General features: G+C 39.5%; 1 protein-coding gene across 1 annotated transcript; it reads right to left on the bottom strand.

Annotated features, from left to right (window-relative positions):
- Window positions 1-2,861: 2,861 nt before the first annotated feature.
- On the bottom strand, window positions 2,862-14,572 carry EIF2S3 (eukaryotic translation initiation factor 2 subunit gamma). Its single transcript, XM_088532759.1, has 12 exons — window positions 14,462-14,572; window positions 12,701-12,764; window positions 12,077-12,204; window positions 11,840-11,961; window positions 10,389-10,483; window positions 9,096-9,254; window positions 7,798-7,932; window positions 6,816-6,910; window positions 5,891-6,035; window positions 5,565-5,734; window positions 4,316-4,488; window positions 2,862-3,564 (listed from the first exon to the last, which is right to left on the bottom strand). The coding sequence occupies exons 1-12, from the start codon at window positions 14,528-14,530 to the stop codon at window positions 3,501-3,503; spliced, it is 1,419 nt and encodes a 472-aa protein (XP_088388885.1). The 5' UTR covers window positions 14,531-14,572; the 3' UTR covers window positions 2,862-3,500.
- Window positions 14,573-14,898: the final 326 nt, after the last annotated feature.

The following is a 14,898-nucleotide window of genomic DNA, read 5'->3' as shown; positions in this document are numbered from 1 at the left end:
CAACTGCATATCCAATCACACATACACACGCGCCCTCTCATGGCAGGCAGGCCGCAGGGGCTGCAAACCGGCGGGTTTGTGCGGCGTTTGAGTTCCTGCTGTAAAGGGCGGGCAGCTGCCTGGAACCCCGTGGATGTTGAGCCCTGGCCTCGCCGCGAGGAGCGACCCGGCCGGCGGGAGCGCAGGCAGCCTGGGCAGGGGCTGGCGCGAGAGCAGCGGGCGGCCGGCGCGCCCGGTACCCGGGATATCGTCAGGTCAATCATCACGGAAAGAAAGAAAGAAAAGAAAAAAAAAGCAATAAAGATTAGAAACTTAGAAACTCTGTTTCCAGCAATGGAGTAGAAGGAACTTAAGAGATCTAGTGCAATAAATACATTTTTTTAAAAGAAAAAAAAACTATTAGATTTTGTGTATAGTAGAAGAAAATTAGCAAAGATGTTAATTGCAAAATTCATGCTTGGCCCCTTTAGACCATAAGGGGTAAGATTTGGATGGCAATATCATGTCCTGTGCACATACTGATGTTTAGGGAAAAATTACTGCCTTCCAGGCCCCTCACTTTGTGCCACTGCACACGGTATCTGCTTATTTGCATTCAGGAAGGCCCTGCTGCGTCACGCTGCCTTGTTCAATGATCTGAAGGAATGCAGCCTGACACACAGCATCTCCGCACAGCGCTCTCTGCATCAGCAGCGCCTCTGTTTAAGTTCAGCTAATGGAAAACTATCCAAAAACATTTGGTGGCCTCAATCAGGAAAAGAGTCAGGAAGAAACTAATGTAACGGTGGGTTAAACCATCAGAACTGTTCATCACCTGTATTTTTTTCCCTATTGTGTTTTATTTTGTGTAGTTTAAAAGAATTTCCCATAAGATAGCGACAGTATCCTCTCTGAAGGAAGAACTACGAAACTTTCATCTTTAGAAACCAGTCCCTCGGCCAATACAGCTAAAGAAGCAACTTCTTATTGCCTTCCCTGGTATGACTACAAATCATCTTTTCTTAAAGCCTCTTCTTTTCCAGGTACATAAGGCAGCAAAATAAAACACCATCCTAAATCCCTGCCATTTTTTTTTCTTTAAGCCTGCACATTCTTTAAAGACCTGACATAATGTTTCTCAATGTTTTATAGCTACTTCTTGAAGAAATAAATCTCTGTGAGTGTTGTGCACAAATATAAGGTCCTAGTTTGCTTTTATCTCTTTTCTGCATCACAGAATTGCTCTAGTTTCCACACACCCGTTCACTGATCTGTGTCTCTTTTTCTAGTCAGCTAGTGTTACTTACATATATAATAATATAAATATTCATGTATTGATGCCTTACTTAAAGATGAAAATAATGATTTTCTGTTCCTATTTTCGCAAAACCTTTGAAAGTGGCTTAAGCTGTTGCAGCAACGCCACCACTGCATGCTTGAGAAACGCTCCCTTCGTATAATCCCCACTGCTATACAGCTAAGCACTTACTATAGGAAATGAAAATACATTCACAACAACATCCTCCATGGATGTTCCCAAGGATGCCTCCATTCTCCACTCAGCTCATTGGAGTAATTGCTAACAATAAATATCAGTGGGGATAAATGAAAGCAACTATTCACTTTTTTTTTTGCTACTTGGACTTACACAGTTAAAATATACTGGCTTTAATTGTAGATCTGTAGCATTGATATATGTACTTTGGCTAAGATGTATTCGTGGTTTGAAGGAGATAGTGCAAAGCCATATATATATGGTGAAAGGTTATGTTAGATAACAAAGAAGACAAAGAGGTTATTTTCCCAGCTAAGGAAACCAAAATACATAGTATCCCACGTTCCCTGTCACCTCCAACCTTAGGACAAATAATTTGGCCATGAAACTGCGTTTTAAATCCAGGCTGCCAACAAATGAGATTGTGCTTTCCTTCCCGCCACTCTCTCGTCTCCATCGCTTCTCCGCGCCACAGCTCGGCTTCATGTGGCCCCGCAGCAAACGGGCTTAGGGAAGAGCTCAGCTCTTGGCCTATCAAAACAAAATTAGCTTTCTTCCAGACTCATTTCCTCATCTGATTCACTGCACATCTGCTCAAGCACTAGAGCTGACACAGGTGCTGGTGGAACAATCATCCAGCAACAGGAGAGGACCAAACTTGAGCAGCAACCCAGACTTCTCCTGGGTCAGAGCAGCTGCATGACCATAGTTATTATCGTTAGTATATTTCAGCATCTTCTGTCCCTATTAGTAACTACACCTTTGTAGGTACATGCTTTGAGGCTGCAATCTGCGACACGGCTAAACACAACAGGGCCCTGTTTCTTAAGTCCCCTGCTTAATTTGAGCTACATAGTAAACACAGTGTTAGTGGCGTCCTCGGAAGGACGGATGCTTCGCAAGGCAAAGGATGCCCTGTGAGCGGGCTGCGCTGCTCAAAGCCCTGGCCAGCCCTTGGGAAAGGAGCCCCGTGCAAGAAGGGGCCAGAGCCAAAACCCTGGCTCTTCACCGGCCCTGATCTTCCTCCCGTTTCCATCAGTTCTCAGGTTCCTAGAACCTGAGTTACAGAAAGAAGCTTTCAAAGCATGGAATGTGATCCAGGCTAACTAAGCCAAGGTGGTTTTACATTGTTTGCACCCCTCATCTCATTCTGATTCTGATTTTTTGATTTTTCAAAGTCCTTCCCCCCTTTAATAGCCCCTACCAAATATTTTAAATTCAAGATCATAGCTAATATTTCCTCACTAGCATAACTCAAGTTTGAAATAAGGAGGTTAAACCTGCATAAAGATGTCAGGTCACCCACACAGTGCCACAATGACAGCTACTTTCCAAATGAAACATATTCTTTTTATAAATTCATTCTAAAATAAGATCAAAAACAGCATTGCCAGTTCAGATCCAGTTTACTTGTATTTCTTCTTTGTGTTTTATCCAGAGCCCTTGTTAACACTGTGACAACTTTAAGAAGTCAGTCAACATTGCCATCCTAGTTACAAAGGGTAATAGAGCCGCAGCCAGAACCATTCACATTGAAACAAAATGGGATGTTGTGCAGAAAGAGGACTAGTCCTCAAGGAGTCTGGGTTTTGCTTGCTTTTAATTTTTGTGCTGCTTGAACAATCAGTGCAGTCTTTTGTTACTCAAAAAATTGTAGGAATTAATGAAAAATAAGCAGTATTTTATTTGAATACTGGATTTATGGTTTGTGTGTTACACTGGGGCTGAATTGACTGATATTAAACAGATATGCCTCAAACACAACATAAATTAGACATGCCATGAGACATGTACAATTAATTGTACTAAAATGAGGATAACTGAACCCACTTCTACGCCAATTCTTTTACACTTTTAATGGTGATAGTGACTAGTATTTTAGTAAGAGGGTAAAATTCAATAAAATGTCAGCCATACAACTTAAAGATAATGTTCGCACAGCTTCCAATTCCACTGTGAAAATATACCCCCCCCAAAATAGAAATAGGCACTTCATCTTTAAAAATGAAGCACTCGTTTTCGTTCTTCAGTCATCGTCAACAGTTGGCTTGATTGTCACTCCTCTTCTGATTTGACCCCAGCCAATTAAACTGCAAAATAAAAAAGCAGTGTATATTACTTTTCATAGCACTTACAAATACCCCAAGTAACTCAGGCACCTTCGGTCACACTTCTGCCTTCAAGTTCTCTCAACATTCAGAATCCCCACTCCCTCCCGGAAGCAGCCAGCAAGATCTAAGAGCAGCTACAGAAAACACGTAATAAAGAACAAGGAAAGAACATGCATATGTGTCAGCCAAGACAGGACTTTGGAACAGTGATTAAAAACCTCCAAATTTTATAACTTAAGGTATAATAGCAAACTATAAGCACATTCATAGCTTGCTTGCTTTCCACGTATATAAAAGTGCTGCATTATTTTAGGAGACAAATGAAAATGTGGAAATACAAACAAGATGACACTGAAATTATTAATTGAAACACAACACAATGAATGTGCAACTTATACTCTAGCATTTATTTTCAGTAATAGCAAGGCCCTCCTCTGCTTTTATAGACCTTAAGTCTCAACAAAAACTAAACTACTTTTCAAAATTAGGATTATGCCTGTTTCCAAAATTAAAAGAGGGCCCGTATTATGAATGACATTGTTGCAAAAGAGGGAAAAAAAAGCTTTACATTTCCAGCAGGGACATGCACAGCAACCAAGTACCTATCTGTCAAGTTTCAAAGAACAGAACAGACACCCATTTAGATATTCCAGAGCAAAATCCAGTTCACACTTTTCTTCCTCTGGGCAACAGAATAATTGGGTCTGCTACCAACCTAATGGCAACTTACCGCCAGTGTTTCTCAACTCGTCGACTCAGGGCAATTTTTTCTCCCACTTCTGTGCATACAGGGTTAGTTAGCACAATCTTGCCCAAATCAGCCTTTACTGCACTGACTCTCCCTCCAGTGGATAAAGATCCTATGTTTACCATTAAAACTTCATTCTTGGATAACTTTTGCACCTGAAACAAGAGAAGCAAAAATCGGAAACCTAAGCTTTAAAACTGCTCATATTAAGTTCACATTGTTTAGCAACAAAATGCCTCTGAAGAAGAAAATGACCAGAGGGGATGGGGAGAAAAAGAACAAAAACAAAACAAAACCAAACATAGCTGAAGGATGAAAAACCTGTAATGATGCCCACGTGCCAACCATGCAAAACAGTGCCAATGAAGAAAAGTTACATTTTCATTCTTCCGAAAGGACAAATATGCTGTTCATTTAGTATTGGAGGCTTTTATGGCAAAGAAAACCCAGGAAAGTTTACTGCACCATTTTCTATAAAACATCCCAAACTGCACATGATATATTAGTAGTGCAAACACTGGCTCGGATACAGCTGAGCCAATATAGTTGGCTAGACAGGAATGTTACACCCTTCTCCTGCATAATGCTCACGTTCCCATTTCCCCAAAGCCTACGTAAATCAAGACAATTTCTCAAAATAGAACACGGGAGAAATCACAGGAGAAAAATAAGGTGGAAAAGTTACCAATAAACAAGGCAGCTTTTAATTTTTAATGTTATCAATTAAGACTACAATGTTTAGTTTGATTTTTGGGTAAAATAGACCATGGAACGAGAGACTGCTGTGCATGAAGGTCACAGTTACTTTTGAACCACAGTATTTCTGAAGTATTTAGTTTTAAAGAGTTCTTAAGAGACAATCTACAAGGAGCAAGCAAGGAGGGAGTCAAACATTCTGCTTGCAAAACTAGTTATTGCGCAAACAAATAGGCTGACAGCAAAGAAAAACAACTATCAATATGTTTAGAATACCAAATTTCATGACGTATAAATACTGAACAGTATTTTAAACCATCCTGATATGAATTCCTGCTCTGCTGAAAAGCATTCTTCTACAGTATTAGATAAATAAATGTTAGTCACCTGAGAGACAGGAGCCTATGTTAGAGACGCAAAAATACCATATAAATCAGAAAAAAAAAATGTACGTGCTAACAAAAATTATCACAGTTAATAAGCAAATTTTAAAAAGTGTATGTAAATTGCCATCTTTCTGAAAAGGGGTACAGACCTTTGCAGCTTTCTTGTCTCCTTCAGTGCGCACACCTAATAATCGCCTTAGCAAGAAGTAAGAAATTTCTAGCTCTGTAAATATTTCAGGCAGTGCTCCAACCGCACCAAGAACCTGGCCTACCATTCGGTCAGCCCGACACAAAGTTGGATCAATCTTGGTTCCGACACCTAAAACACAACAAGTTGCAAAGAACAATTGAAAGGCAGCAGCCATGTTTACATTTTAGGGTGTTTGAAGGAGACCTCAACACAGCAAATTGAGACCTTTTCCTTTTTGCCCGGAAAGCACTTCCAAAACAACTTCTCATAAGAGACTGTGCTTACCTATAAGGCCTCCTGGAGCAGCATATTGGAGATCATTGTGTTCTGCAAAGAGGGATACAATTTTGGAAAAGATTGGCTTGCACATGAGTTTTCCTTCGCTGTCCTTCGACACAATACCAGGCCGGACCTCGATTTCCTGACCCACCTAATTGCAAAGGTGAAAAGGCAGTTAAGTGGTCGTTTCACAGGAACATACAGCTAACTAACTACTCAGCACAGATGAGACCTAGTTTTCCCAAGACCTACTACTTCTATGAGTCCTTGTTTCTGGGACAATGCACAACTTCCAGGATGTTTGTTGCACTGTTTACTGAAAACTCAAAAGCGCTTTAACTTACAGCCAATGAAACACAACTACTTTTCTCCCAAGTAGCCTTAATAAAGGATCTTTATCAGTGATCATTCCTATATCTAAATTCTAGCTTAAATTTATGTTTTTAGTGACACTGACATTTCATTCAGAAATGTTACAACACTGAGAAAAATAGAGCCAACTTGGTCACTGCAAGACACCAATAAACTGCAAGACGAGGAAAACATGCGTTGTGTAGGCATGTAAAGATGTAGTTTGCTTTCCAGTGTAACAGAAGTACCTTTAAAATTGTTTTTTTTTCCAAAAACATTTTATCAAGGCAAGTATTAAGAAAAAATCTCCCACAATTTCTGAATAATGAAAAAGGGTCTTGTTAGTAGCAAAAGTTGAGACTACTAAAACAAAAAAATATACAGAAATAAAGACAAGTATTTCTTGTTCCTGTATTTTAAGAGGAAAGTAGTAAGTCACAAACAAAAGGGCACCTAACTTCTAGTTTAAAAATAAGAGCAATAAATTTCAATTTTATAGATTCCTCTTTTACCAGGCACACAAAAGCTTTACTCAGTTCTCTTACTGCAGTAACTTCTGAGAGAAATAAGAAAACGTTACCTTTAGAACACCCTTTAAAATACTGCCACCAGCAACACCGCCTTTCAGGTCATCAACTTCACAACCAGGCTTGTTGACATCAAAAGATCTAATTACTGGGAAAAAATAAATCGTAATCAAATTTATATTTAAGATAAGGCTTTTAAACAATTAGCATCTTTCTTTAGAAACTTAGAATCTTACCTGTTCTTATGAAGACAAAGCAATAAGTACTATAAATACAAAATTCAGATAGAATACTGAAATATGGTAAATATTCAGAATTTTTAAAGACTAGCTGATTCTTTTCAGTCAAATCTACTTAAACTGCGCATACAAACAAAATAAGTTTTCTAAATAGCAGAAATAGAGTAAAGCTTCAGTAACTAAAAAAGAAAGCCACAATAACTATGTTATAAAAAATCTTCAATCTTAATTTCAGTTTCTTTGTTACTTTATTTTGACATGCCAAATTGGTGCGCATTATGAAAATACGAGCTTTAGGTCTTCCATGTTTTGCCTAATTTTTTTTAACGGTGGGACTGATTTTTAACATATGCTGGACCAAAACTGAGCATCTGAGGATCGTGTCAGGGCATGACTCCTTATCACAGTAAAGTTAAACAGATTAGTCTATCTACATGATCTACTGAAATAATTTAATTTGCATATACAACTGTTTGTTAGTACTTTGTTAAAATGCTCCTTTATTTGCTATGAATTTGATAAGACACAAATTTGTCACCTTTATTGAACTTTACTTCTGTTTCATACTGCATATATAGAATATACACGAAAATAAGCATCCCGAAAGTAATTTAAATCTATCTGTTAATTTAAGTCTAAACACCAGTAAGAAGGAAATAGGCAAGTGTTAAACTTGCACTGAACGTTCCTCCTGACCTTGCCTCTTTTTACAGCATTCAGCAAGATACCACTAGAGGCTCACACACGTGCGTAGGAAGACACGAGCCAAGGCAGTAAGACATGAGCTTATACTCACCAATAAGCCTTGGTTCGGATGTGAAGTCTCGCAAAGGGACTGGAATTTTCTTCACTATATACTCACAAACTACCTCAATGTTGTATTTCAACTGTGCAGAGATTGGAATAATTGGCGCTCCTTCTGCAACTGTACCTAAAGCAAAGTTCAGCATTAAGCCTTACCATAGGATTTGCAGAAACATAACCAAGTGTTCCAGCACTGTTAAAAGCACTAACAACGTGTAAGGCACTGTTTACAGTCATTTCCAAAAGCAACAGGTAACAGAACACTCCACCGTTTTGGCTCAAAGGGCAACCAGACCTACTTCTCAAAGCAGTTTGAAACAACCCTCCTCATGTCATGTTGCACTCTGGGTGACTGCGTACAGAAGTTATACAGCTGCTCTCTAAGATAAGCTGCTGTTATAATAGAGAATTCACTTCTTACATGGTGATCAGGAGTTAGGATCAAGTTCAGAGGATAACTTGAGCCATTTAATTCCCAAATCTCAAGAAGACATTGGATACATTACGAATCTCTGCAAAAAAGGAGTTGTAAACACACACGCTCTGGATAGAATCATAGTAGTAGAACATATCATGAAAGGGAAGCTCCCAGGCTGAATGGTTAGCCCCATGCTGACCACACTATACAAATTTTTCACTTTGTGAGGGTGTAAATGGAAATACATTTTATTGTTTTAAAACGATAAATGGTCCTCACTGCTTACTTCAAGCCATAACATTTATTTTCCAACAGAAATCATGTACCTAAATATTTGATGCATTTACTTCATGATTAGATTTCATTTGAGGAAACAGAATTCCTATCTCACTTTAATCATGATCTTTAAGTTTTGCAGTAAAAATAAATATTTTAGAGAAATCTTAGTTTTATAAAAGAACACACTGAATTATCAAGACTTGGTAAATAAAACTAATGATATTTAGATTCTATAACTCTAGCTCTCACAAAAGACGGACAAATTTACGCACCAAGTGACCCCAAAACAGCTGTTATGAGGAGCTGCTTATGCAAGGCAATGACTCAAAACTTTGAAAATACTACTTTGTGATAACTTGGTCTTATTATAGTCAATTAGCTATTGCCATTGGCTTTACATCAATTACATTACTGTATTTATGCATTCTGAAACAGAGAAGAAGCATGCTTCAAACCATCTGTTTTTTAACCTGTATAATCCACGTAAGAGAAACTTTTCTACAGCCATGTAGAAAAAAACCCATTACATTACAAAACATTACAACCCTGAGGAACTTCCATCACTGACTGAATTTCTGCTGTTGAAAACTTACCTTGTACAAATGCAAGGATCTGTTCATATTGCTCTTTAGCCTGACTCTCTTTTACCAAATCAATCTTATTTTGTAGAATCAAAATGTGCTTCAGCTTCATGATTTCTATAGCAGCTAGATGTTCTGAGGTCTGGGGCTGAGGGCATGACTCATTACCAGCTGAAAGAAGAAAAGTGACTGCAATACAGAAACTATCAAGACACACAAATCCCCCACCCTTTCCACTGTGTCTTTATAAAAATACTACAGTCACTTCTTGTTAACTTATATACAAAACACCCAGCTTAGCAATCTACTAAGACTTTTTAGCTTCAGCATATACACAACACATGAGAGATGATGGGGTACCAGAGCTGGCACTTGAGTCCCCATTCTGCTTGCTTCTAACAGAAACAAATACTTAAAATTTCCAAGGCAGTGACACCTAACTCGTGTCTATTTGAATCATTCCATTCTTTAGGTCGCTAGACAGCTGAGAAATGACTGCAACATAACAGACCTTTCAAAACACCTTAAAATTCTTTACTGTTTTCTTATCACCAAAGGCATAAAAGTGTCAAGACCCTGTAACTGTATGACAGACAATAAATGCAATAAACATGCAGAGAGGGCAATTTCCGGCACAGTTAGGATTCCAGGTACAAAAGAAACCTTCTTTGGTTTATTCATTTTTATGTCATTTGGCTACATCATTATTATGTTTGAGCCTCCCTGATCTATCATCCATTCTAGCTGTTCTAGCTCTAAGAGACAGAAGGAACAGCAGCTTATTAACTACCTGTGGCTATTCAAACTACTCTGACTAAAGATGCTCATCTTCTTTGTTGGCACACTATACTGTTCTACACATGTATGAAAGTCAACTTTATCTCCTCCACTGTTTGAAAATCAGAGAAAGAATTTTCCAAATCAGTATTCATAATTAAAGCAAAATGAGAGCTTCAGAGAAATGCAAGATTTACCTGTAGCCAAATGTATTTCAGTGAAATAATAAACATTTTACTGTACTATACACTAAAAGATTTCATTTTAACCTACCAATCTATGCATCAACTGGGACAACTACCAGACTAATGATTTTTTTTTTTTTAATACAGAAAAAACAAAGTCACGGTACTTTTTATAGCACCACTGAAGCTTTTTTAAACACATCTCAATAACACATTTTTTAACTAATCACTCTAACACTGCTCCCTGAATTTTAAAATCTCTATAAAATAGTTTAATGATATATAAATTTAAAAGAAAAAAAAAAGAAAAAAAAAAACTCTGTTTCTGGGTACCAATCATTACCTATCAACAGCAGAGCTGCGTCCATTACTGCTGCACCGTTCAACATAGTAGCCATCAAAATATCATGGCCAGGACAATCCACAAAAGAGACATGCCTGTAGGTGAAAAGAAGACAGAAAGAAATTCAAAAGTCATTTATTAACAATTTCTGTGACTGGTTTACATGGATGCTAAGCAGACACAAAGATTAAAAACATGCAAACAAATAACCAACCAAAAGAAACACACAGCAAAAACAGAAAGAAACGAGCATTTCAGAGCTACTGAGAAGTGATAATTGGAAATATTTTCATAGAAGTATAGAAACTACTGAGTCAGCTACAGAATAATTTTTCTGAGTTTAAAGATTCAAAATTGTATCTTCAAACTAGGTATTGCTTTAATATTTCAGTTACCAAACATTTGACTGCACTTAAATGCATCAGGTTAAATACACACACAGAGAATATAGCCTATTATACTTTCACTTATATGTTTTAAAAGATGTCTCCCATTATCTAATTTTAGAAAATATTTGTCTTTAATTACATAGTTACAACTGCACTTCACTTCTGAAATTTATCTACCCTGACAACACTACAGCTGTTAGTTCCAAACTTACAATTCCACTGTGCAGCTCATAATAATTGATGCACTTCAGCTACAAACTATGTCTGCCAAGAATCCTTAATTCTTGGTAGCATGCCGCTAAAAAGCAAGGACTGACTTGTTGCTAGCTGACAAGTAAAAATCTACAATAAGCAAATAAAGAGTAAGCAAAAGAATTCCAAGCTTTTAAGCAACGATTTAATCATGGCTGCATAACTATCAAAGTCCACCAAAACCTGTTGTTAGAACAAATGTCCTACTGGGAAACTGAGGAAAGGAAGGAAATACGTGATTAGAGCAGTAACAGCACTTCACACATAAGCACCAACTAGAAATCTTGCACAACTGCCTTTGTGACTGTTCCCATTGGAAGAGAAGTAAATGAAAGATGCCTGACTGCTAGTTACAGGCCCAATCTTATGTTAAGCACCTAGCTCTCACACATCCATTTTAGGAACTCTAAATACCTTCCTGCATTTAGGGAGAAAGTTTAAAAAGGACTATATTCCAAAAAGGAATTTCAGAAATGGCTTTGTGGGGTCCACATTAATTCTTACTTTAGTAGCTTTAAAATGTATTTCCATTAAGTGCAGAAAAAAAAAATGTACTGAACAGCATTAAAAATAACCAAGGACAGAAAAGACTGCTATGCTCTTCCCAGGGTTGTGCACCATCACTAATAAAAAAAAAAAAAAAAAGTTTAACTGATACCTCAGGTCAGCAATACCCAGCCTACAGCCTGTACAAGAATATGGCCTGCAGAACCATTTATTCAGCTTGCCATTCAATTCTATCTATTTTCAGTTGCTTCCTCTCTTTGCACAAACAAACACAGTTTATATCCTTTGTTTTACAGCCGTTACCTGACTAGTTTAAAATTCCCTTTGGTGCCAGGAATATCTGTAGGGAACTCATCTGGGGTGCTACTTCCACAAGATCGGTAGCACTCTGGTCGGGAACAGCTTGGATCATCCAGCTTGTAAATCTGTAAGTATTTTTTTAAAAACAGAAGAAGTTTATAGTTACAAGCTTATATCCAACCTCAAATACATCAGTAAATCTAACTAAGCACATTCACCAGATTCATTGTAATGACTCACCTTGGCATTGGCATAACCCAGCTTGATGGTGATGTTCCTCTCCAGTTCATTTTTAAATCGGACAGTGTGAACTCCAGATATAGCTTTGACTACTGTTGACTTTCCATGGGCTACATGGCCAATTGTACCTATGTTTTAAAAGCAAGTGTTTAACAATAAGCAGTTGTTTAATTTGTGTAATGTTTCATTACAATCTGTATATTACTGCCACAAACCTCTAGAATCAGTAAGTCCAGAGCTTATATGGAGCACATATGGATTTAACCATTTTTGCTTAAACAAACCAAATCTTAAGATGTGCTCACAATGGACAGATGTTTGCATTTTCATGAAACTCTTTTACTGCCTAATTTTAAAATATAATAAATTTTGCTTTAGCAACCACTCCCCATCCTTCCTTCAATAAAATACTCCTGCAATAAAAATCACAGTTTTAACAAGTCTCCTTCTGTTTCCTGATAACATTTAAAATACAAACATTAAGTCTATGAACTGTTTATATCTGTTTTATGTCTGCTTCAATAAAAACTTTTTAAAAATCCTGTTGAATAGGTACTATATGCTAACACATGAGCCCCAGAGTCACGTTAATGTCCTCCTCCTTTTTAGAAATTTATTTTTTACCTATATTAATTGTGGCTTGTCTGCTGATGACTTCTGGTGAGAGAGGCGTCAACTTGGAAACATCCTGTTGGAAGAAGACTTTACAACTTATTCACTAGTATATATACATTAATGTTTTATATATATATATGTGTATGTGTGCATATATATATATATCTGTATCTAAACGCTTTAGAATTACTTGGTGCACCTTTTTAAAAATTATTAATTCTATGAAGCCAAATTCAACCAAGCTAAGTAAAATAACTCTAGATATGCACTCTATTGCTCTAAAGATGTGGAAAAGGATACAAGCGAACAAAACCCTACAACTGAAATAGTTACAAGGCATTAAAAGATAGAGGTAAACTAACGTTTATCACAAAAGTAATGTTCCAGTCAACATCTAATTATAACTTACTGCTAATACCTGTCAAATCAGAAGACTTATGGATATTCTCATTAATGAAAATAAAACCAACAGCTCTAAAGCAACTTTTTTTTTCCAGGCTACTCATACTAAACCAACATTGAAATCCAATGAAATGTTCTTCTGTACTACTCCTGAGGCTGCTCACAGTTAATTTCCTGCTCTAAGTCCCTGTGTGTGGGCTGATTCAAGCAGAGGTTCTCAATGGCAGAAGAGTTCTCTGTGTCAGACACCATATAAATTCTTTGCAGATACATGTAATACTACATTACATGTTAATCACACATTAATCAGCATAAAATCATATATGGTCTATACTGCCATACATGCAGGTTCTGCACATGGTGATGAAATACAATTTTATGCAGTTAAGTTTAGGGGTATAATGAGTAAGCTCATCTCCTGTTTTCCTGACATTTTATTCATTATATTTTAGTTTATACATTATATACCCACAAATTACATGAACCAAGCGTTTGAGTTCCGCAGAAAACAAGCCTTGTCCGTGCCACAGAGGCACTAGGCCAGATACTTCATCAACACCCAACTTAGTATGGCTGGATTCATTGAAGTCCAAAGGGGGACGTGAGCTGCAGATGGCACTATACAGTAGCGTGACACGTACGTAGGCATGATGCAAAACCCGTCATCAGCACAAGTGCTCCCTGTGCACACAACCATGCACGTGGGCGTCTTTTTCCCCCTTAACTCTGGTATAAAGTTAAGTTCAGCATTACGTTCCAGCCAAAGCCAAGCATTCAAAGGCCAGACAAAATCAATACAGGACAAAGCTTTCGTGTAATTCCTACTGACCTCCCAATTAAGCACATTTGTTATTTTCCCAGTCGGCAAATACTAAGGCCAACCAGAAAAGGAAACAAGTAAAGGCACATTTTGAAATGAATAACACGCTTCAGTACAAGCACTGGAACAAGCTGCCCAGGGAAGTGGTGGAGTCGTTGTCCCATGGCCTGCAGCATTCAAAAAACGTGTAGATGAGGCGCTTAGGGACATGGTTTAGCAGCCATGGTGCGAATGGGTTTACAGTTGGATTTTATGATCCTGAAGATCTTTCCCAATCAGAATGATTCTATGAGCCTACTGAATATCCATGGGTTTTCATATAATACGAAGAGAACGGGGCTCGCAGGAACCCGGGCCTACCGAGCGTTAATACTGTGAAGATAAAACTAACTCCCGATTTGCTAAGAAACAGGGAGAGAGCAGCCACCAGGCCGGGGCTCGCGGGGGCTCCCAACGGCTCCGAACGGTCGCGGCCGGGAGAGGGGGTGGGCTCCCTCCATGCCCCGCGTGCCGCCCCCCGGCCGCCCCCGCCGCCGCGCGCCGCTCACCAAGGTGGCCAGGTCCTGCCGGGAGAGGTGCGGCTGCCCCAGAGTCACTCCCGCCTCGTCCCCCGCCATCTTGGCCCGAAGAGGAAGCGGGGAGGCCGCGGCGGCCGCCTGACCCCCGGCTGGGCGGGGCGCGGCGCCGCCCCCGCGCCGCCCGCCCCGCGTCCTGCGCCCCGCGCCGCCGGCCTCCCGCCACCGGCGCGCCCGGCTCGGCGGGGGAGCCGCGCGGAGCGGCGCGGAGCCGCGCGGGGAGCGGCTCAGGCGCGCGCCGGGGCAGCCCCGCCAAGGACCCCGCGGCTCCCGCGCGCTGGGTGATGCAACCGCGCCGGCACCGCCATGCTGGGCGGCCGGGCGCGCATGCGCGGGCGGCGGTAACGGCCGCGGGGCGGCGGCGCCGGAGAGGGAGGGGGGATGGCGAGAGGTGAGAGGGGCGGCCGGTA

Source organism: Tinamus guttatus, unplaced genomic scaffold (assembly GCF_059628265.1).
Source record: "Tinamus guttatus ecotype Peru unplaced genomic scaffold, ASM5962826v1 Tinamus_guttatus_pri_ptg000470l, whole genome shotgun sequence".
Classification (NCBI taxonomy): domain Eukaryota; kingdom Metazoa; phylum Chordata; class Aves; order Tinamiformes; family Tinamidae; genus Tinamus; species Tinamus guttatus.
Note: the sequence above shows the minus strand (reverse complement) of the source record. Positions and strands in the feature narration are given on the sequence as shown.

What these genes read in the sequence shown, in the direction of transcription:
- EIF2S3 (XM_088532759.1), bottom strand. Translation starts at nt 14,530, where the DNA reads ATGGCGGGGGACGAGGCGGGAGTGACTCTGGGGCAGCCGCACCTCTCC. An exon ending in CGCAGCTCTGCTGTTGATAG is followed by an intron (nt 9,255 to 10,388) that starts GTAATGATTGGT and finishes TTCTTCTTTCAG; the next exon opens with CTGGTAATGAGTCATGCCCT. An exon ending in GAGACAAGAAAGCTGCAAAG is followed by an intron (nt 4,489 to 5,564) that starts GTCTGTACCCCT and finishes CTCTTGTTTCAG; the next exon opens with GTGCAAAAGTTATCCAAGAA.